Consider the following 21,293-nt stretch of genomic DNA (forward strand, 5'->3'; position numbering starts at 1 on the left):
TACCGACATGATGGTTTTCTAAACGTACGGAAAGAAAAAGAATGATCGACCAGCCTTTTGGCGGTTGTCCAGACACCCATAAGAAACATCCATAGAAACTGTTTTGTTTTGTTTTCAAAGCAAAAGTGGACTAATGGAGGCTGTTGTTTTTCCTCCTTTAGGCAGATTTCAACCACATTTTTTTTAACAGTTGACCAACGGTCACATTCCACTTTGTTTTTTTGTGTGCTTTCATTAATAATTCACCCACGGTTAGTGAGCATCGGATTTCTACCTGGAACCGAGGTAACGACCAAATTGAATGAGCGAGAGGGAAGCTACCCCATCTGGCTGCTCAAGGTCGAGCGGGCACCCAGATCATTTTAATTCTTGCCCTGTGTAAGACAAGAGGGTGAGCTCGTAAACATACACCCGTCCCGTGGTTGCAGGTTAAGGCTCCCCTCCTCATCAAGTAGACATGGGCAGACAGATGACCTGCTACCCCCCGTCTTTCCTATTGTTTTTATCCCCCCTCTCGCCGAGAAACAATTAGGAAATCTGATTGTGATGATAAATTTGTATTGAATCTGTAAGGCAGATAAAGATACCAACTCTAATACGTACACAGTCAACGGTATCTCCTCGAGTCAAGATGGTAATCTAAATGGTTCCGCTTCCTATTTAGTTCAACGCGTTGAGCATGCCAGAATCCGCCCTTGTTCGAGATATTTGAAGAAAAAAATTAACACATTTAAATCTCTGGTGTAAACATAAGATTCCAGATGAAAGACTAACCTGGTTTCTTTTTCGTAGGCTCGTCGCAAAAACTCGATTTTCAACAGGTACTTTCTAATATCTTCAGTGATGCAATAGATCTTGTGCATTCGAACCTTGCACACTTCAACAGCTCCCTCCTTGCATTTGTCACAGAAATTCAATGGGCTACAGTATCACGTGTTGTGATGTAATTATTCAAATCATGTAAATTATGTTCACAAATTACACTTACACAGCATTGATGTGACACATCCTGAAGAGCTGCTCCACTAACCCCATTTTGTCTACATCAGTATAGATTTCTTCAGAACTGCCACTGGGACAGTCTGTGATTTTGGTGCACAAAGCACATTTAATCTTGCCATCTACAATCCTGTTCTATTACCAATCATAATGTTAAAACAACAACAAAAAACAAGACCAATTATAGAAATAGAACAAGACTCACCTCTACACAGGCTTTGCACATGTGGTGAAAGCAATCCAAGAGTTTGGGCACATGTTGATCACCATCGTGTATTTCAAAGCACGCGTTGCAAATAATTCGCTCTATAATTCGCCATTGGGGAGAAGATGAGCTGCTGGCCATCTCTGACTGTATCTTCCGACTGACTCTTCTCGACGAAACATCTTCGTCAAGTATTGTTTTCCCCCTCTATATAGCTTTTGCCACTTCTCTATAGTTTCCGGAGAAATTCAGAACAATATCTGCTGACAGACTATAAACGCCATCAGTCCGTCACATTCTCAGAACTGCAATGGCCACGTTTCAATTAGCACACATTTACGTCTGCATCGTTAAAGATGATGACACATTTCGTGGGGTTGGGAGAGCAAGGACAAACCACAATCCCTTTGGGGTTTGGATGGGTTTTGGGGGTTCGGGTCAGGTTTGATCCTCGTAGTAGACTGTGGCTCGCAGACGTTGGCGATGGTTTTGTCTTCGAAATCGAGGCAACAGTTCCAACAATTCAAATTCAAAATATTTACTTTTAATTTAGCCATAAAACTTTCATTTTCCAAGTCTTTGGGAATGTAGAGACAAAGGAGTATTTGTCATCTTTCTTCTGTGTCACGCAAATTCCAAAGTTATTCATCACGTGAGGTTTCTTTTAAAACCAATTATTAATTTCTCATAATGCGCTCAAACGTAGAAAGTAATCAATTTGTGTCGCTAGATGGCGAGATTTTTTTCAAAAATGCTGTGTGATTGTTTCGTCAGATGGCGAAACGGATATTGTCGACAAGTTGCAGTGAGCCAAAATAAACGAAACATATCTAATCCTACGTTTATTTTAACGAGCCTTGGCCGCATTCACATCTCTAATAGTAAAATTATATTCATACAGAGTATGAATAGCAATAATCTAATAGGATGGCCTTTGGCAAATATCATGTCGAAAGACGAATAAACTTATGAGAAGCGAGGACTATATATGCACAATAATGACTTCCAAGAATTTTACATGTGTTGTTATGTAAAAGCTATCCAACAATAGGGATTTATATGCAGTTAAAATTCCTATCGAAGATAACAGAGTAGTAGAGTACCTCTAGTGGTGCGTAATCAGCCGTGAAAAACAATCAATTGTAATCGATTTATTACGGTTCTCCAAATTTTAGTCAGTTTATACTCGTTCGCTCGATTCTTAATTAAACATTTAGTCAGAAATAGGCTCAAAAGTAGAAAAAACGTTTTTAAAAAATCAAAATCATTTCAGTTTCTTTTAGGCAACCTGTTCGAAACGTCATAAGGACGAAAGAAAAAATATGGCAACGGTGTGCCACATCACAAATATCTATTCGGGTTTTGTGGCTTCGCTGGCCAATCGGAAGCTCGAAATGCCAAGAGGTAAGCACAAGCCGGGCGAGCTTCATCACATGGACGTACGGTGACGGGTCTGCTTTCAAAGTCTCCCAACTTTCCAACACATACATCTTGGTTTTACTCCTCGAACAATAGTTCTTTTCACCAAGTATCACAAGATGTTGGGCTTACTTTCCAGGACATGGATTCTACTTATTTCTCTTGCTCTGCTCGCCACTCTCGTTCCAACAGGTTATACGTTTTGGTTGAATTTAGTGACGCAAAAATGTACTCACAAATTTCATAACTTTCTACAGGGCGGTCGCCTTTTGCCTATGCCGAAGAAGATGAACTAGATAATGACGACGATATCGCCGACTCCACAGCCGATGAGGCAAGTGTAGCTGAAGAAGGAAGTAGAACTGATGATGAGGATTCTGACGATGGAAAACTAAGCGCTTCCCCTGATGCTGAAACTACTATCCTTTTTACCAAACCAGCTGGCGCTGCTAGTTCAGGTGATTACTCAACCATACTGTGCTGTATTATGTGGACATTATTTTTTAAATAATATTTTTAGAGCTACCTGCTGGTCAAATTGCGGAATTCCTTGTCGGATTCACCAACAAGGGAAACCAAGATATGGTCATCGAGACTGTTGAAGCTGCCTTCCACTACCCCATGGATCACACCTTTGTGATCCAGAACTTCTCAGCCATCCAGTACTTTAAAGTTGTTAAACCCCAACAGCAAGCCACTGTGGCATATTCTTTCATCCCTGCAGAACCCTTTGCAGGAAGGCCATTTGGTCTATCCATCAACCTGGCTTATAGAAACAATGTAAGTCTTTATTGTTTTTCTTGAGCAAAACCTTAAACCTTTCTAAAGCAACATTGATGAACATAACCAAGTTGAAGTAGCACATGAAAAATTAATTATCAACTGTCCGAACCACTGAGTTGCTTGAAATTTGGAAAGAAAGTTTCTATAATTGAGAAATGTGAGTTGCAACTCGTAACTCATCCCTATTATTATTTGTTTGTATTCAATCAGGAGGGTCGCGTTTTTAGCGAAGCGGTGTTCAACGAAACTATTAACATCGTCGAGGTTGATGAGGGTTTGGACGGTGAAACTTTCTTCCTGTATTTGTTCTTGGCCGCCGGTGTAGTGTTGATGCTTGTTCTCGGCCAACAGGCTCTTGCATCGATGGGCAAACGCCGCGGTGGCGGTTCAAGGTATGGTTAAATCTATTTAAAGTGTTTTTTTTTTTTAAGACTTACACATTACGGGTCTTTCAAGGTTGGAGACCGGAACTGCGCGCAACACTGGTTCCGTTTCTGATGATGGCATCGATTACGATTGGCTGCCACAGTCCACTATCAAAGAACTTAGTAAGAATGTATTTCGTTTCGTTAAAATGCTCTGGAATATTAAACCTTTTTTTCTGTAGACAAAAGCCCAAAAAGTAGTCCACGCCGCAGCCCACGATTGCGAAAAACAAAGGCCGGTTCAAGTTCAGATTGATCGGCGAGAGGGAAGAGAATTAAAATATCTCGAAGAAACAACAAATGCATACATTTCCATGGGGAAAATAAAGTTGTTAAAAAGTGTGCTAATTAAGTTCGTCTTTTATTCGTGACTACGGACAGATTCTCCAATTGCGCCATCAATCGTAAACAAGTTAATTTTTTCTTATTTCTTAAACCATTCTTCGTGTTTCAGTTGCATTAATTTCGTTTAACTTCCACCAGCAAGCACTCATAAATAGCCTTGCACTCGAGGTTCAGCTTTGTTTTGCTGATGATTAGTTTGGATGATTTGTTTGTTGATATCTCTATTTTATTTTTTTTTTGTGGGGCTGGCTTACTGGCCACTTGCATGGTCATCTGCATAGTTTTTTTCTCCTTTCGACGATTTTTTTTTAAAGACAACTATCCACTTTTGAAAGAAAATGGGTTTGAACACTGGCGTAACGTATGCGAGGCGTCTTATGTTGCCACGGTTGAAATAGAAAATATTTAATTGATTTTTACGATATATACGTTTGACAACAAAGTATTAAATTTTTATCGGTTTAAACTATTTGACATTTAATACATCTCAGTGGGATATAATGCAAAGGTAGCATAAATATTATAATAAATAAAGGCCGTGTTTGTTAACGAGGTGATAAGGGATTTGGGTCATAAAAATGAGACGCATGGGTGGAGGGTATTATTAATTAGCATAAACTGGAGTCCACCAACACGAATAGTCCGGTGTTCCACGTTTTCTAATATTCAAAATCAACTCGTTTGTCATCGATGTGTAGCTGAAGACCCCGGAATTTGGAACATTCGCGTCAGCCACAACGGCGATTCCGTCTGTAATCTGCATAGCACACAAATTAAACGGTTAATTGAGAATTAGTCTTATTATGTATCATATCGTTCAAGATTTAGTTACTTCATCAATATAATTATGTAAACTATATATCTATACGATTGAAAAGCTATTCTGATCTTAATGATTTCCAGTTAGCTCGCAGTTCTAATCTATTTAACATACCCCTCCCATCATCTGCCATTTACTTCTACATTTGAATAAATTGAAGCGGGGATTTTTTCTATTGTGCAATCGAAACTGCGCACATCTTTAGCCTCGGTTCCTTTTTGGTAGAGGGCACGTCTCACGTCCAAACCCCAATAACTCTTCCTTGCATATATTTTGTGTCCAAAATTATTTAAAACCTGCATATTTTGGGGGGATTTTTTAAAATGGATGCTCAGAGCTATCTAAAGGGACTTTTCCGCAGTCCAATACAAATGAAGCGAGAGAATCCGCAGACCAAAGCGACAGGTAGATATTAGGCAATCTTTGATGCCATGTTTGCAACCTAATCATGGTTCTGGAAGGGTTATTTGGCATTCGAGTTCATGAGGGAAACAAATTCTCGTTTCATAAAGGACCGAAGAACAGCCCAGATTTTTCCAGAAGTAACGGACGATTTGCAACAGCACGTGCATGGGCGTTAACAATCATACAACCATCAAATTTAATTATGGTTACACCCAAAAAAAGCCCGAAAAGCATTTGAACCAAGCTCGCTGTTGACGATTTTAGAATATTTCCCAACGAGGCCACCCAAATATAGCGGCAATGCTTCGTAGTAGACGCGTGGAATCCTTGAAGACGATTTCTTGTCATATATGATATGCAAACAGTTTTATCCTTAGGTAGCCCCAAAGTACTCTTATTACTCTCCAAGCGCAAACCGGTTGCGTTCGCACCTTTGGACATTTGTAAAACACCCGTTTAGGATTATTTGGCATGCTTTGGCAGCCAGGCGATGCTAAGTAGTGCAAGATTAATTCACCAAGAGAAAACAAGGAATTATTTCTTTAAAAAGCCGCCGTTGTGCTACTAGTCTAAACGCAAAACTTGGGAGGACCAGAAATCGGCCTTTAGCAGTGGCATAAGAAAACTAATTATACTACTAGGTAGCACTACTTCATTAGTGATAGATTGCCAAATGAAGCAGGCGGATCTCTTTGGAGCAGAAAATGCCGCTTAATGACCAATTAATTATTATTATTATTTTTTAAAATTAACTGATGGTCTACATTAAAATTTGAATGCCTTACCTTTATAGATGATTCATCATTTCCAAGCGTGATTATGTCGCACGACAAGCTGATGTTTTCACCGGTAGGCTCTGTGATACTTAACGAACAGTTTTTCTCGTCTTTCCCTTTTATGGTAAATGATCCGCTGGCTACGTCCGTAACCACTTCCATCGGTGAATCAATCAAATCATCCCCGTCCTGGCAGACTGAAAAAAAAAAAAAAAAAGAGTTAATTAATTCATAGTTGAAGACAATTTCCTCTTATCCGAGTTTGCTTTCATTGAAGTACAAATAAAAGCCATACGAATTTAACGAAATAAATTCGTAAGTTAACAAAATTATACGTTTAGGGCAACATCCTTACATGTTAGATGGGTAAACGTTGTTTCGGTAGTGGTTTCAAGTATTGCATTTTCCATCGTTGTCCATTCCACGTTATCATAGTCCTCTGTCACGTATTCATAATCTCCCAGTTCTCCTTTCTTCGGATCCTTTATCGGTTTGAGGTGATGCCACGGTTTTGGGTGTTTTGGTGGTTTGTGATCTTTCGGTGGCTTCGGATGTTTTGGGGGTTTCGGATCCTTGATCGGCTTCCAATGATGCGGCGGTTTATCATCCCATGTCGGTTTCGGATGTTTCGGTGGTTTCGGACCCTTGATCGGCTTCCAATGATGCGGCGGTTTTGGATCTTTGGGCGGTTTAGGATCTTTTGGCGGTTTGGGATCTTTGGGTGGTTTGGGATCTTTTGGCGGTTTGGGATCTTTAGGCGGTTTTGGATCTTTGGGCGGTTTTGGGTCTTTGGGCGGTTTTGGGTCTTTGGGCGGTTTTGGGTCTTTTGGCGGTTTCGGGTCTTTTGGCGGTTTCGGGTCTTTCGGTGGTTTTGGACGGTGTGGAGGTTTGGGATCTTTGGGCGGTTTAGGTGGTTTCGGTTTTTGACCTGTCATACCACTAGCAATCCACCAGAGCAAAGATGATTTGGCAGCAAGAGCAGCAACGCTTGCTACGGCCGCCGCACCGGCCGCTCCCGCCGCCGCGCCTGCAACACCCGCCACTATGGGCCCTGCAATCGCCCCACCTTTATTCAAATTTTAACCCAAATAATTAGGACGGAATGGAATCTAATACTCATGTCATGGATTAAATTATAACCAATCGTCTTATCAATGGTAAAATGACATACCGTTCCCATCAGTTTGAGCCACCAGTCCGTCATTACGAATAAGGTTCCTCGAGCTATCGATGAGGACGGCATGCTGTGCGGGCACCACGTCAGACGTTGTCCAGCGAGCTGCGCTTAAACCAGGATCGTAGACATCAGGACCGACGAGGCCAACTCCCACGCCGAACACGTCCTGGCGTGATTTGGCGAAGGACCATTTGTTCAAAGATGAACGAGACATCCAACGCCGAAAGAAATTCTGTTTTCCGTGGATGGCATTTTGCGGACAGATAAGGACAAGAATCACCTGCATATAGTCGGTGATTATTACGTAAATATTGGAATAGTTTATGCCCTTTCCCCCCGAAAACACACGAACCGAATGTTCGTGTATAGCCTACTATACGTTCGTTGATGTCAGATTTTCAAAATGTTACAAGCGGTTGAACCGAGAAAAGCCTACCGTGAATACTGGTAGAAAGACAATTTTATTCTTAGCCATGGCAGGGCTGTTCGGAAGAAGGCTTTTCACACCTAAGCGCTTAAACAAGCGCCGGCCAATTGCAATGCAGGTTATCCACTTGCACTTGCACAAACGAGGAGATGGCAAAACGCACAACCACACAAGTCAATTGTTTTTCGTTGTATAACGTAGACCAGCATGCTGGCCCATTGATTTACCAGTTCCTTCTGGTAAGTCTCATCTAGCGATGGCATTGAAGGCGGGCATCAGCGGATGTGTTGCGCAACCAAAGAGACTGTTATAATCAAGGTGGACACGAACTCCAGCTTTGAACGTCGAGGCAGCTTGAACATGCGGCCTCATCGACCCCTTTTTTTCCCCTCTATAGACAGTTTTCTAGCAGCCCAAAGAACCAGAAATGTTTCGTCATTCATTATCTTGAATCAGAATCCTGTTTGCCGAAGAACATGTTTTAGTTTAAATTTGAGTGGATACAGGAAGACGGGAGGATATTTGGAGCAGGTGCGCGTTTATTGGGCTGTCAAGGAATGCCGACTCAGAAAACAAGCAACAAACGAAAAAACCCCCAAAAACATGAAATTTCAGAGACTGAGTGTCTGGATAAAAAGCCTTCAAACCTGATCTATTATCCCAAATGGCCCAAATTAAATTGCTTCTATGTGTGAATATTGAGCTGCAAATTTCCTAGACAGTCTAAGTACATGGTAGTAATTTTCCCATTTAAAAATTTGAAACTTTTATTTATTCCCGGACCAAGATTACATTTTTAGAATTCATTTGCGAATGTTTGTACCTTTTCTGAAACATAAATGGATAAATAAAACTGTTCAAATGAATTCGATTCATTTTCGTTATTTTGTCGTTGGTTTTGCAGGTACAATGTTTTGTAAGAAATGTCCAAGAGGTTTCGGGATCATGCAAGTTTTGAAATTTTTTTTGGCCGCTTGCCGCACCCTTTAGCACCGTATATGCAAAAGAAATTCACCAATGTTCGTATGTGCCTGTAGTGTTTTAACTGATGCACTACCAATTGCTTGGCTACAGGTGACTGCTGAATGATTGAGTTAGTTGTTGTAACATGCTGGCAAAAAGAATGTAGTAATCAGCATATCTTTACAGAAATCGCGTAGTGATGAATATACTATGCATTTTTTTGCTATGAAGTTCTTTTCAAATAAATGCTGGGCGTAAGGTCAAGTTTCTATCGAATATCAGCAGAAACAAATAGTTAACGTGATCAACAACAAAAAAATAAAATAATTGACTCGTTGACCTTCTGTCCTCGCCCCGAAACGTATCCAGCTCATTCGTCCATCATTGGTCTTCTATATGAGCTGTCAGCTATAGAGTCACGCAAATTTGAAGCATTCACTTAAAAAATTGCCGCAATTTGTTTGTTTATTTTTAAATAGACCCTACTGGACGCTGATATTGCTTCATATAGCCTACTCTGGTTTCCCTAACGAATTTTAGCATATATATTCATAAAAAATATTATCGGGATATTGGGAAAGAACCACGCCGTTTTCTCGACACACTTCCACATTCACGCATTTTTTTCCCCGTGAATTTCACATTTCACGTCAATATCGTGAACACGAGAAATCAATCATTAGACGCAAAATGCACCACCGCGTCCGCTCTGGAACCGTTGCAGCACGTAAGTCAAGCAACAGGATCGTGAGCATATAAGTCTTGAAGTTTTCAGATAAATACCTGATAAGTTCTTCTAATGGGATACACACAAAAAATAAAATAAAATAACACTAAAATAAAAATAAAAAAATAAAAATTTTAAATAATAAGATGCCGTTACAGCAGTCGTACAATATCTGCGAGAGAAACGAACCTGTATTTGACAGCGGAACGAAGAAAAAGATATTTGCGCCAAACCCTATATAAATATATATAGTGACGCAATGTGAGATCTTTCGAGAAGTTCATTGAAATCAACATAACGATGTGCAGCTTCAACTCGTGCATGTTCAACGAATATACACTTTGCGATGGCTCTTTTTTGTTTGATGAATAGCAAAAAACCTGCAGGCTTTCATTGACCTAGTAGTTGACTCGTGTGGGTAATTAAAATTCATTCTCATATATAGCTGAGCTACCATGAAATTGTATGGGGCTCCAACGATGATGCCTGAAGAAAACTTGACCTTGTTACTTCATGAGTTTATTTTTATCCGAAACCTCTTTGCTTTTCCTGGTTTTTGGTGGAAGTCTTAAAGAAGTCTTTTTTTGTCACTGCGTGCAACTGAGGCGTGTAGATGGGCCGACTTTTGCTGAACGATAAATACAAGTTTCATGCCAGACCGTGACTGTTGTTGGCATTTGTAAGACGGCCGCGCTCATGTGGTGAAATAGAACAAACAATCCCGATTTGGACAATTTAATTGACAGTTGGTTTTACATCTAAACAAATCTGAGCGGTAAAAATTTGCATTCTATTTATACAGACAACACAAAATTTGATTTAGGGAGCAACCTTTAATGTGAGAACAAAAATCTTAATGGTTTTTGTACTCAGACTTTCTAAAAACCTGAAAAGTAGCCCATCTATGTTGGTAGGCTAGAATGCAAATTCGTTTTTCAAAGCATTTGTGTTACGACTGTGTTTGGTTATAAAATGTTGAAACGAAAACAGGAAAATAAACTTATAGTCTTCTGCTATTGATCGACTGCCTTTGAAAGAATGTGAGGTATAATTGCAAATAGGATGCATAAAATCTGCACTAATTTTTGAATAGTCTGGGTGAGGTATAAATGGTATAATTGATAGCTATTTGTATATCTAGGCTACACAGTTTGGTGATAACGCACATCATGCGAATCGCTATAGTTGATACTTATGGAAAAGGCAATTTTTCCGATTGCATATAAAAATAAGTCGTCCTTGGTTTGAATTTTCCGTTAGCGAACTTGAATTGTATAAAGGCGAGTGAATTTCAAACGATCCGGATGCGTGTCTAAACATTTCACCGCCATATTCTGATGGAAAACAGGGATATACACCTTTACAATATACCTGTTCAAACAATTCTAGTTTGAACTACTAAAAATGCTCATCGAGCATCGAAAACTACAACCCAGGTAAAGCCTACGGGAAGCCATTAGACAACAATCTGCCCTCATTCTCACATTTACTTTTCTAATGTACTGTCACGAGAATGCTCCTCAATTAGCTATATAGGGGTACCGACTGGATCTTTTCGAAGAACTTGTTTTATAGCTTCTATATAACTGACCGTCGCAACCAAAGATCCCTCAAATGATGTACCGTTTTTTTTTTTGACCTCCTTTTCTTCTACGAGTTTTGTAACAAGGGATGAAATCACTTCCCCACGAAAGTGGATGAAATAAGAAAATAGGCTACCGTATCATCAGGTATCATATACGGCCTGTGCAACGCACTCAAGCAGTCCTGCGTGTACTACGCGAACCTCACTGATTGTTATGGTAATTTGCATCTAAGAATCATGTGACAGATTGTGCACGTGTGTAAAATGCGAAGTGTTGCATCGATGTTGAATTCAGAACTGTAAGCATATAAAGGTTTAAGGGGTTTAAATGACGGGTCGTCATCACGCGTCCTTCCGATAACGAGAACATATGTGAAAATAAACTATACGCCTATCGTAAAAACCAACTTAATTTTCCTGACTTTCGGTCCATTCAGAATTTAAATCGTGCATAGTTTGCTATATTTAAATCTTAGCCAAAAACGAAATAAGCCCTAAACCGTTGAAGATGAGTGATAATTTTCTGATGGTGATAATTTTCTGCGAAAAAAAGAAATGGCCCTTGCTGAGGTGCTGAAATTTTAGGGGGTAATTTGGCGTTCCGTAAAATTCTGCCCAATTCGCAACCAATCGCCAGCCGGCTGGAACCCCTGGGGAAACAATAAACAGTTTGGGGCCTATAACCACGGCATAGCCTTCTAGCTTTACCAAGGTAAATCTCGAAGGGATTTTGATTATAATGTACGGAACGTCGTTTGATAAATTTTTTATAGACAACTCTTATCGCTAGCTTATCGTTTATGTAGAAAATAAATAGCTAACTAGCATTGCCATCTAACGGTTAAAATGACACTAATAGGAGGGATTTGAATAGACTACGCAACGAAGGAGGAGTCCACTACATATTGAATTTATGGATCGATTGTTAGGCCCATTTCGATCGCTAGTTCGCTACTGTACAGTCAATGGCGGCATAGCGGCGACGCGCATTGGAACTTGGAAGTGGTTGCATGTGTGACTTGATGTGGCGTTGCATGTGGGAGACCCCGTTGGTAATGGTAAGCGTATTAATAAATTAGGGTATGTAAGGCAATTAGTTATGCCATAATATCTCACTTAGTTCTCAAACTGGCCATTTGATGATACGTGTCATGGTATAGGAGTTATAACTCCTATACCATGATACGTGTGCACAGTGGTAGTGTTTGGGTTCCTCAAGAGGGAATCGCAAAACATATCCATTGAGCTAAGTCAAAGAAAAATTTTTAAAATTTTTATTTGATTTTGTGTTGTTTCAGCAGTAGTGGGCTATGCCCTTCAACAATCTATTATGTCCAACCATTAAATGAGTCGCATGGGACTAAGTCAACCAAACGGGGCAACAACAATTAGTCACCTATGAAATTAGTCAGTGGAAAACAACATTCATTCCTGAGGATGGTTTTGAGTTTATCTATGCTAATTGTATGAATAATTTTTATTGTTATTATTTTAGATCTAATATCCAAGGGATTTCTTTAGCATGATTGAAATTTGCCATGTTTTCAGGCCAACTGGAAGGATTCCTCTTTTTCACAGAACTTTACCATTTTCATTGTATATATTGTTTGTCGGTGGATTGTCACTTGGCATCATTTGAATGGTACAGTATATTTGCACATTATTTCTTTTAGTTTTTGTTTGCTATCATCTGTCTCACAGTGTTTGCATTTCTTCAGGTATGGTCCATATCAGCAGTGTTATGATGCACTTCTTAAATACACCAATCCCTGAGAAAATATTCTAATTGAAATAATGGAAATTTCTGCCTTTCATGCAGAACTGCACAATGATGGGTTCGTATAAACAAGCTTGAAATAACAAACCAACAGTATTTTTGGTTTGGCTTACATATCTCTAATGACATGTTGATGTTAGCTAAATTGTTATTAATCATAGGGCTAGGTAGTATGAAATGAAAGGTCTTCTCTTGGAAGTTGGTGTCTATGGATTTGTTTGAAATGATTTTTGAGGCAGGAAGTGTTTCCTGCTTCTTATGAAAAGGGACATTGGATGCCTTAATGTCTAATACCAACCAAGTGTCATTGCAAAGATAGGTAAAAGATATATCAATACAGGTTATACTCTGAGTGATGGTGACATGGTAAAAAGAGAGAGCAGTATGAATATTTGCCGCATCATTTACTTCTATTATTTATATCTTATATTTATTTATATCTTCAAGATATCTTACTGACTTCTATTGGTTTTATTTGTGGAAAGAATATCCTGAGTGGGAGAATTGGATCACAGTTGACTAGATGTTTTACTATGTTAAATGAGTTTATCACAAAAAATTTGTTACTCATTCACGTTCTGTTTCTGTAATGTAGGTAGAATAATCGCAATGTCGTGGTAGTAATTCGCGAGAGATATGCCAATAGGGTTTCGCTGTTTTTAGTAAGTGTCTCAGCAAGAATATTATGCTGAAGTATACTTAATTTCTTTAATGTAGATTCGCAATCGTAATGGATTCGAAGAGGATATTGATGGAGTTTTGGTATAAAAAAGTATAAGTACATGTTCGTTGGAAGGGCAACCGAAGAGTTCCGGATCCTTTTAATGTCGCCCATGTTATGGTAATTTTACAAAATCATTGAAGTTCTTATCTGGACCCCCTTGTTTTCTGTGGCCCCGTTTCCTCTTGACTTATATTATTTTCTTTAACCCTTTAGTGCGTATAAAACGAAAGGATAAAAGAAGAAGAATGATTCAAAAATTGTGGGAGAGAATCATCAAAGAATTATATTCGTTTAGGTAATCAAAGGAAGAGTATTAACTCGGCGCAGTCTTCGGTTCCATCTTTTTAAAAGCTGTTTTTACTGTGCATGGAATTTTTTTTGTCGAGACGTTATGGGTATCTTAAAGGCACTGAAGGTTGCGTTAGATTTCATAATCCCCAACAAAAAGGAAACGCTGAAAATCCCAGGTGGCGATGGGAATTAGTGGCAATGTTACTGTGTAGATAACTTCAGAAAGTGGGACGCTAGCTGATGTAAACCGCATCAGCTGTGCTATTACCGAGTCTGTCTCACTTTTGCCGCCAGGTATCTTTTCTAACAAAATTTGTCTTATCAAATTATCCTTTTGTTAATTGATTCTCATTTAGCAGGAAACGGTTGTGAGAGTAGCAGAAGACACCAGCTCCCTGGTGTCGTATGCTTCCACGACACAGGCCCCCCCGCCTCTATTGTTAAGGGGGGGCTGGTGTCGCGCTCTTCGCCGAATGATGATGCATTGCCACCAGCACCAGCCCTCTTAAAATCATTCAAGTACGGGGAGGCCAGTGTCGTAGTATCATACGACACCAGCCCCCCCTTCCCTCAAATTAATTTAATCGAAGAGGCTGTCGCAGTGGCAGTCGACACCAGTCCCCTTATCAGTGATTTAGTTGAACGTTGTTATTTCAGCCATTTGTGAGCTAATTTTATGATTATTTTATTTCTAGTTTTGGAATATCGAATCTTGCTGCTACTATTGTTTGTAGGTTGTGTTAATTTTTAGCAATTTGTTTGTAACGTAACGACCTACGTGTAATGTAACAAACGAACACTAAATTAAAGTAAATCAATATTTGCTAAAAAATTTACACAACGGAGTATGTATATTCATCTCTCTCGGAGTTAGTTATTTCTTCCCTAGATGTCTTGATTTCATTCATTCATTCATAATCTGAAATCTAAACGGTAATGTCGAAAATTTAGTTCAATTTGATTTGGAAGACATAGTAGAGTTATTTTTTTACAAGAAAGTCAGGTTCACTTTGCTTAAGGAAAAGTGGGAGGGTTTCAAGTTTGGTTTCAAGACCATTGCTATATTTTCAAGACATCTATGGGAGAAATAACTAACTCCGAAGATTTTTTTTGGATATGTCAGCTGTCCCGTCAGCTGTTCCATTTTCGCGTGGTTTCGGACTGAGCATAGATGCTGAAACGAACGTCTCTTTTTTTGAAATTCCACCACCAATTCCCTGTGTTTTGAGCTGCATCTTGTGAATTCAATCAATGCAGAGTTGTTCAAGGTATTATGGCAAAAATTTATGTCAAAGAAACATGATAGCCTACCACATACATTTTAAATTTTTAAAGGAGTAAAATGGCTTGGCTTTGCAATGACGCTTTTCATCTCCCTTAGTCTACGCTTTTCATCTTCTATAGTCTAATAAACCCATTTAGTAACAAAGGTGATATGTAAAAAAAGTAGTTCTTTATAATCTATTTCTCTTTCTTAATCTGTCAGGTGTCATCAGGTGATGTTAGAACTTATTGTTAATAGTTTAAGTTTTTTTAATTGTGCTTTCAGGTCTTTAGGATGTACCTGATGTACTCTGTTGGCCGCAAAATCACTGAGTGACTTGGTTCATTTCAGAACTTGGTTTTTTCAATCGTGGTTTACAGTTTTAATTCGCAGAGATCCTGGAGGCACCTGATGTGTGGCATCAGTGTTGGAGTCAATCGGTGACAGAAGAGAATGCTGTCAGAATGTTATGTTGTCAGTGTAAATAAAACATATCTAGTATCATTCTTGTGTTTGTTAAATCATTACCTCATTCAACGGAAACCAAGGAGTTAAAGAAGGTAATGGTTAATGCCTTTTGTGACGCCACCATGTGAAGTTAGTTTTACATCATTTTTTCCCTTTTTTCTTGCCAAGTGATCGCACTTCACAGTAAAATAGAACAAAGAAAATTTATTCACTGGTGTTTCACCGACAATGAAATCTATTGAAATAAGTACTATAGAGATGGCTGGACTTAGAGTTGGGAAAACAAATAATCTAAGTTTATCTTTGATTTGGATAAAGTCGAATAAGGTAGAATGAAATAAACACGAAGAATAAATTAAAATTTCAATTGTTTTTATTGTCCCACCTCCTCCCAACAATTCCACCACTATTTTACATAACGATAAATATACACAGAAATATATACATAAACATACATACACTTAACTAAATTAACCCGTTGGCTGCCAGGCCATGCAACCCGTAGGTTGCTTAAACTACAGTAACTAAGTATCGCGTCATAAGGATCGCGAACAAGGTGGGACTTGTCCGAAGACAAGTCCGGGCTGACACGGTGACGGAATCCATTACAGGGAATGCACACCCTCAGGAATCCGCCACCGCATCGACAAAGAGAAGTCCCTACTGGTGCATTGCCTAAGGCGCCTTGCGGCGAAGGCCATTGCGGCCGGTCCCTATAAGCTACAAAAAAAATGGGACGCAAACGGGGTGGCAGCCAACGGGTTAACTTAAACATAACAACGCAAAATAAAGCAATACCAGGACGACGATCCACGGTGACCTCCCTACGTGAAGGGCGAAGGACATGTCGGCGACGAAGTGATGGCGTAGAAAAAGACGGCCAAGACAGCGATGAAACAAAGGCGAAGACGGCCAAGACGAGACGGCGATGAAACAAGGGCGAAGACGGCCAAGACGACGAGACGGAGATGAAGGCGAAGACGTCAACGAAGACAGCGATGATGTGAAGTCGTAGACAACAACGACAGGAAGACAAAATAAATGTAGTTCTAAATAGATTAAATTTTGCAAAAAAAGAAGTAAATAGTTTCGAGCGGAAAATGGCATTTGTCTGATAAAACGATGAAAAAGATAAAGAACTTACGCGTGTGGTCCACTGGGGACGAAACTACCAAAATTGTCAAAACGGCAGTGTTGTACCAAACGAAGATGAATATTTGCAGTCCTATCACAGAAGTTTTTGTTACAAAACAACAATGCTCCAAAACGTAGAAACTTAAAATACCAAAAAAAAATGCAGATGTTGTTAAAGCCTATCCATGGGGGCTGGCTAAGTAACGGTGAGAAGAACAGCAGGATTTACAATGAAGATTTTCCATTTATACAACAAAGATTTGTTAAAAATGAGAAATCCAGATAATCCACCAAATTAAAATACCATAGAAAGGCAATGATGATGAACCTTATTTAATGTTGGCATTCAGCAGACTAAGAAGAGATGAAGAGAAGCCTGCGTAGAGAAAATTGTTACAGATGTATGTAGTGGAAGATAAGTAATGTTCTTAAATACCACAATGAAGAGCTGAAGGGTATGGATGATGGTTGGCTAATCAGAGAAACTTTGAAATCTTGATACCTGGGATGCTGAGGGCTGATGATTAGCAACACAAAGTAGATGAAGCTCCTGTCATTGACTACCGAGAGAACACATTACTAAGCGTAAACAAATGGCTTGAGGTCCATTAACAGTACTTGAACTGGATGGTGATCTTCATGTAAGCAATAGTGGCCTTCTTAAAGTGTCAGGATCTCTTGTGGTACATTGATAGCAGGAATGCAGGCTGATGGTTCAGCAGCTGGCATACCTGACAAGGCGAAACACCACCACATACAAAAAGCAATCTATTTCTAGGGTTTCCTTTTCAATACATACCCAACGATAGAAATACTGAATAGATAACAACATACCGTAAATTTTTGACGAAAAATCCTTTGAAATACATAACAGGGCAACGTAACAAACACCCATTTAACTTGTCACTCATAATCTTCATCATAGACGCACATCAACGCCATCTACAGTTTCGACCTAGAACCAAAAATTATATTTTACTTTGAACGTTGAAATAAGTACAATACTTGCTTTTAAGTACTTGAATTTCGGTAATCTGATAGCTGAATTCCAATTTTAGGCATAACATCCTAGAATATAAACTACTGGTTGCAGCACGAAACACTAAACATTTGTAGGTAAAACTGTCGTTGCTCGTAGGATCAGCCTGTAGTGTTGAAAGCAAGAAAAACACAGAATAATAGCTACCACACCCTAACGCATGCCTGAAAAGTATTTGAAATTGTTAAAACAATACAGCTCATTTTTTACTTTTTGCAGATTGTCACGAAAATTTCCCGGAAGTCACCTGAAGTAGCCAATATCTTCGGAAATATTGATCCCATAACAAAACGAGTAGGATTTTCGTGATCCTTATTAAATTTGGGCTGGGAATGACTTGCGATTTTTTACGATTTTGGGGTATTTTGAGTTGATACATAGAGTCGACCCCAAATTTGACGAGGATCACGAAAATGTGATTTTTTTTCTGAAAGACCAACAAATAAGGAGTTATTTGGCATTTTAAAACCGGAAGTAAAACCGGAAGTCGAAATTCCAGAAATCTAAAAAATGAACTTTGTTCTCCTTTAAATGGTTAACAAGATTTTGATAGTTGTAAAAGTAAACTATTGTTAATAAAAGCTATGCGGTGTTTTAAAAGTTCTAAAAGTATAATTTGAGTTCTGACACCTAAATAGACTTGAATCGAAAAATCATTTAACGCGATTAAACCCCTTACTTACTTGGTATTTAGTGAAAACCTGCAACAGAAGTATGACAGTACTTGTCAAAACATTGTTTCGGGTTCTACTAGTATCTGGCTGGATGCAGCTAGACTGCGGAAGGCTATTTCAATGGTTCGTCTGCTGACGAACTGCCGCGTATGCGTGAATGAAAATGCCATGAGGAATTACAGTTTTAAACTTTTATAACCCTCCACTTATTCATGTATTTGTATTCTTCATGGATTAATTAACAAGTATCATCAATCAATCCCCGTGGAAAGTGAAGAACACTTCTGGGTTTTTAGAATAAAGATTGGGTGCCACTGCTAAACGCCACCTGCCAGTTCCAAGCACAGATTCATAGATTCATCAAAGAAAAGAGTCCATTCTTAAAACCGTCATCTGACGCTTCAATAAGCAGTATCTTTTCTGCTTACCGAAGACGTCATAGCTGTTCTTCACTTTTAGAAGCCTACGTACCCTTTCCCACATTCATACTTTATGGTACCACCCTGTATACATCTTAACAATTTGCGAACCAATACCATATTTTCTAAATGTTCAATTTCAGGAAATGGCATAACGCATCGAATAGCCTTCGGAGAGCAACAACAACCCACCTAGCTGCACATTAAGAATGTTTAATTTGTTCGACGAAAACCAAATGCACCCATTATTTCCGACAAGTGTGCATGTATATTAAGGAATACTCAACAAGTCACCACGTGAATATTTCCTAAGAAGCCAGTTTAAGAGATTTTCACGAGACGACAAAGCTGATTAATTTTTCAATTTCCAAAGTCTTTACTGAATCCACTATTATAATATATCCCTTCTAAATCTGGTCAGTGATAAAATTCCGTATCCGTGTTCTGTAAAGAGTGGCGGAGATCATTTGCCTAAGAAACGTTCGTAAATCAAATAATTCCCACTCCATTGTCCAGGGTGGTTTCGCAGTCAGATCATACAAGACCCTAAAAATTCCTGGAACAGTTAAGACGGTTTCAACCATCTTGTCTTCAACCTAATAAGCGGTATCCATGTTTACAGCAAGATCTGTTAAAAATGTACCCACTTTTTACTTACCTCTTGGGGCAAATGGGTATCAGGAATTGCAGGAATTCCAGTCATAAAGTCCTGTGAAAAGAATGATCAATGGCATGATGGAATGCGTTGACTAGAATCGCGATCAAAGTGAAAGGGATCAAGATTGGATGATTAGCATCTGCGCTAGCTTCTTATTATAGCAACCCGAATCCCGTAATATTTTATTTGACAAATAATCCGCTTCCCTCAAGATCGCCAAAATGTTACTCGTTAAGTAGGTAGGTGTAACGTCTGTCACCGATTCACGCCCAGCCTTTCCGAATTTATAGCAAACACGCTGTATCAAGCGGGCGTAGGGGGCTAGATCATTCCAGTTTGGCTGTGTCTGATCAGAGCTCAGTTCTACGAAATAGCTATAAGTTCGGCCCTGCAAGGAAGGGAACGATCTTTATAAAAATCGGCGAACAAAACGTCTAAATTGCGAAGCTCTTGTACCTTAACACCGCCAATGTGAATAGGCAGTAGCGGGGCAACATACTGGTTGCGACTGGACAGTTCTTCTAGAACAAGACGCTCTTCTTCCGACGTCGCGATTTCAATCCGATTAAGCAATAAGGCATGTTCCTTAGCTGCCATATTAGCATAATCGACCATCACCGCGTTAACTGAATTGGGACCTGTTCATAAGTAATGTAAAATTCGTTTTTGGTTCAACCATTCATTAACTTGCCCCTTAACACATGTATACATTTTCATGTTTCCAAAAGTTAAGGGTAACAATACATTAAGCAGAAAAGTTAACTAAAAAATTTCTGATTTGTTTTTGGTTTCAATCTTTACCTCCTGAAATTGTAATTGCTTCATAGCCTTGTTGAAGCAGAAGGGCACCTTGGGTTTCCAGGGCTAGAATTTCAGTTTCTACACATTTTTCTCTGACTCTGCAATCAATAACACATTTTTACAATCTTTCCAATGATACTTGATTGGCATCAAGACATCCTATGTTCCTTGTTCCAAGAAGCAGAAAAATATTTGATACAAGAGTCATCTACAGAAAGTCAACGGATACAAATTTCCTTAAGGGAAGAGTCTTTTAATACTGTGTAGTCCTAGGTTCAATAACAGTTTAGTTATTATAAATATTTGTAATAGATTTTATATTGCACATGAAAGCCAAATATAAACCAAAATTACTGTTCATAGACCATTTCAAGATTGCTTACATGGATCTGGCTTTGTGCGGATCAGCATGATGAGCAGATTTTTTCCACCGTCTTTTTTTGCACACTGTAGGGTTGAGTACAGGAACTGCACCTAAAGATATGGAAACATTGTCTGACAGCAAATAAAAACTGAAAGAAATAACATGCAAATATACTGTACTGTACATTCAAATTACGTCTAGTGAAAAATCAACTTTCAAATAACCGCGTTTGTCGTGAAAAATTGTCTCTCGGGTTGGTACGAAAAAATGGCAAATTTCAGTGCATTATTATTAAGCAGTAGTCAAAAGAATGTTTAAAACAGAACGCACTGAACATTTAATATTCATCCGCTTAACATATCTCGAATTCCTAACTACTAGGCCACATCTGATGAACATGAATTTCTACTGCAGACGATCCACTAAACAATGTAGCCATCTATTGACAAGATATCTAATTTTACTTGATTAATTAAGCCCGACATTTTAAGACCGACTTATTGTATAAAAAATCGGCTCAGAATTTTGATTTGGAATTCAATAAAACTTATAACTTTTAAAACTTGAAACGGAACCATAGTAGCAAACACTCGGAATCAGAAAAACCCCAAAACTAAGTTTTAA

At 38.9% G+C, this 21,293-nt stretch overlaps 5 protein-coding genes and 2 long non-coding RNA genes across 21 annotated transcripts; 2 read left to right on the forward strand and 5 right to left on the reverse strand.

Moving 5' to 3' along the window:
* Positions 1-541: 541 nt before the first annotated feature.
* On the reverse strand, positions 542-1,669 carry LOC116929540 (E3 ubiquitin-protein ligase TRIM32). Its single transcript, XM_032936800.2, has 4 exons — positions 1,205-1,669; positions 989-1,134; positions 775-921; positions 542-694 (listed from the first exon to the last, which is right to left on the reverse strand). Exons 1-4 carry the CDS (start codon positions 1,343-1,345, stop codon positions 661-663), a joined length of 468 nt encoding a protein of 155 aa, XP_032792691.1. The 5' UTR covers positions 1,346-1,669; the 3' UTR covers positions 542-660.
* A 923-nt stretch (positions 1,670-2,592) lies between these two features.
* LOC116929539 (translocon-associated protein subunit alpha) lies at positions 2,593-4,173 on the forward strand. The gene is made up of 6 exons (XM_032936799.2): positions 2,593-2,815; positions 2,881-3,081; positions 3,144-3,403; positions 3,617-3,798; positions 3,863-3,954; positions 4,014-4,173. Exons 1-6 carry the CDS (start codon positions 2,743-2,745, stop codon positions 4,085-4,087), a joined length of 882 nt encoding a protein of 293 aa, XP_032792690.2. The 5' UTR covers positions 2,593-2,742; the 3' UTR covers positions 4,088-4,173.
* Positions 4,174-4,533: 360 nt separating this feature from the next.
* On the reverse strand, positions 4,534-8,000 carry LOC116929538 (formin-like protein 16). The gene is made up of 5 exons (XM_045177861.1): positions 7,791-8,000; positions 7,349-7,634; positions 6,533-7,243; positions 6,187-6,374; positions 4,534-4,933 (listed from the first exon to the last, which is right to left on the reverse strand). The coding sequence occupies exons 1-5, from the start codon at positions 7,827-7,829 to the stop codon at positions 4,781-4,783; spliced, it is 1,377 nt and encodes a 458-aa protein (XP_045033796.1). The 5' UTR covers positions 7,830-8,000; the 3' UTR covers positions 4,534-4,780.
* Positions 8,001-11,992: 3,992 nt separating this feature from the next.
* LOC123475299 lies at positions 11,993-15,616 on the forward strand. 14 transcript variants are annotated; one of them, XR_006650320.1, is made up of 11 exons: positions 12,005-12,114; positions 12,355-12,698; positions 12,775-12,891; positions 12,995-13,152; positions 13,429-13,495; positions 13,551-13,674; positions 13,771-14,142; positions 14,205-14,578; positions 14,972-15,116; positions 15,184-15,278; positions 15,398-15,616. It is a non-coding gene; the product is annotated as an uncharacterized LOC123475299 (long non-coding RNA). The 14 variants fall into 14 exon arrangements; XR_006650318.1 differs by having other exon boundaries at positions 14,205-14,511; XR_006650326.1 differs by having other exon boundaries at positions 13,771-13,852; positions 13,909-14,142; positions 14,205-15,116.
* Positions 15,617-15,986: 370 nt separating this feature from the next.
* LOC123475572 lies at positions 15,987-17,355 on the reverse strand. The gene is made up of 6 exons (XM_045178444.1): positions 17,333-17,355; positions 17,151-17,264; positions 17,019-17,042; positions 16,866-16,910; positions 16,725-16,805; positions 15,987-16,629 (listed from the first exon to the last, which is right to left on the reverse strand). The coding sequence occupies exons 1-6, from the start codon at positions 17,353-17,355 to the stop codon at positions 15,987-15,989; spliced, it is 930 nt and encodes a 309-aa protein (XP_045034379.1).
* Positions 17,356-17,613: 258 nt separating this feature from the next.
* Positions 17,614-18,486, reverse strand: LOC123475300. Its single transcript, XR_006650330.1, has 4 exons — positions 18,437-18,486; positions 17,964-18,180; positions 17,734-17,859; positions 17,614-17,669 (listed from the first exon to the last, which is right to left on the reverse strand). It is a non-coding gene; the product is annotated as an uncharacterized LOC123475300 (long non-coding RNA).
* Positions 18,487-19,150: 664 nt separating this feature from the next.
* On the reverse strand, positions 19,151-21,085 carry LOC116931324 (GMP synthase [glutamine-hydrolyzing]-like). 2 transcript variants are annotated; one of them, XR_006650329.1, is made up of 6 exons: positions 20,854-21,084; positions 20,689-20,779; positions 20,306-20,403; positions 19,961-20,142; positions 19,505-19,892; positions 19,151-19,442 (listed from the first exon to the last, which is right to left on the reverse strand). XR_006650329.1 is itself a non-coding variant. In XM_045177862.1 (5 exons), exons 1-4 carry the CDS (start codon positions 20,853-20,855, stop codon positions 19,623-19,625), a joined length of 717 nt encoding a protein of 238 aa, XP_045033797.1. In that variant the 5' UTR covers positions 20,856-21,085; the 3' UTR covers positions 19,151-19,442; positions 19,505-19,622. The 2 variants fall into 2 exon arrangements, 1 of the variants encoding a protein (XP_045033797.1); XM_045177862.1 differs by having other exon boundaries at positions 20,689-21,085.
* Positions 21,086-21,293: the final 208 nt, after the last annotated feature.

Source organism: Daphnia magna, linkage group LG8, assembly GCF_020631705.1.
Source record: "Daphnia magna isolate NIES linkage group LG8, ASM2063170v1.1, whole genome shotgun sequence".
Taxonomy (NCBI): domain Eukaryota; kingdom Metazoa; phylum Arthropoda; class Branchiopoda; order Diplostraca; family Daphniidae; genus Daphnia; species Daphnia magna.

Coding starts and splice junctions, on each gene's coding strand:
- LOC116929540 (XM_032936800.2), bottom strand. CDS start 1,345: ATGGCCAGCAGCTCATCTTCTCCCCAATGGCGAATTATAGAGCGAATT. Junction 1,135..1,204: donor TGTGCAAAGCCTGTGTAGAG/GTGAGTCTTGTT, acceptor GATTGGTAATAG/AACAGGATTGTAGATGGCAA. Junction 922..988: donor ATGTGTCACATCAATGCTGT/GTAAGTGTAATT, acceptor GTGATACTGTAG/CCCATTGAATTTCTGTGACA.
- LOC116929539 (XM_032936799.2), top strand. CDS start 2,743: ATGTTGGGCTTACTTTCCAGGACATGGATTCTACTTATTTCTCTTGCT. Junction 3,404..3,616: donor ACCTGGCTTATAGAAACAAT/GTAAGTCTTTAT, acceptor GTATTCAATCAG/GAGGGTCGCGTTTTTAGCGA. Junction 3,955..4,013: donor GTCCACTATCAAAGAACTTA/GTAAGAATGTAT, acceptor TTTTTTCTGTAG/ACAAAAGCCCAAAAAGTAGT.
- LOC116929538 (XM_045177861.1), bottom strand. CDS start 7,829: ATGGCTAAGAATAAAATTGTCTTTCTACCAGTATTCACG. Junction 7,635..7,790: donor TCTTTCTACCAGTATTCACG/GTAGGCTTTTCT, acceptor GACTATATGCAG/GTGATTCTTGTCCTTATCTG. Junction 7,244..7,348: donor GGCTCAAACTGATGGGAACG/GTATGTCATTTT, acceptor ATTTGAATAAAG/GTGGGGCGATTGCAGGGCCC.
- LOC123475572 (XM_045178444.1), bottom strand. CDS start 17,355: ATGAAGATCACCATCCAGTTCAA. Junction 17,043..17,150: donor CCCTTCAGCTCTTCATTGTG/GTATTTAAGAAC, acceptor ACATTAAATAAG/GTTCATCATCATTGCCTTTC. Junction 16,911..17,018: donor ATCATCATTGCCTTTCTATG/GTATTTTAATTT, acceptor ACCGTTACTTAG/CCAGCCCCCATGGATAGGCT.
- LOC116931324 (XM_045177862.1), bottom strand. CDS start 20,855: ATGTACAGTACAGTATATTTGCATGTTATTTCTTTCAGTTTTTATTTG. Junction 20,404..20,688: donor CCGCACAAAGCCAGATCCAT/GTAAGCAATCTT, acceptor TATTGATTGCAG/AGTCAGAGAAAAATGTGTAG. Junction 19,893..19,960: donor TTCACATTGGCGGTGTTAAG/GTACAAGAGCTT, acceptor CCTTCCTTGCAG/GGCCGAACTTATAGCTATTT.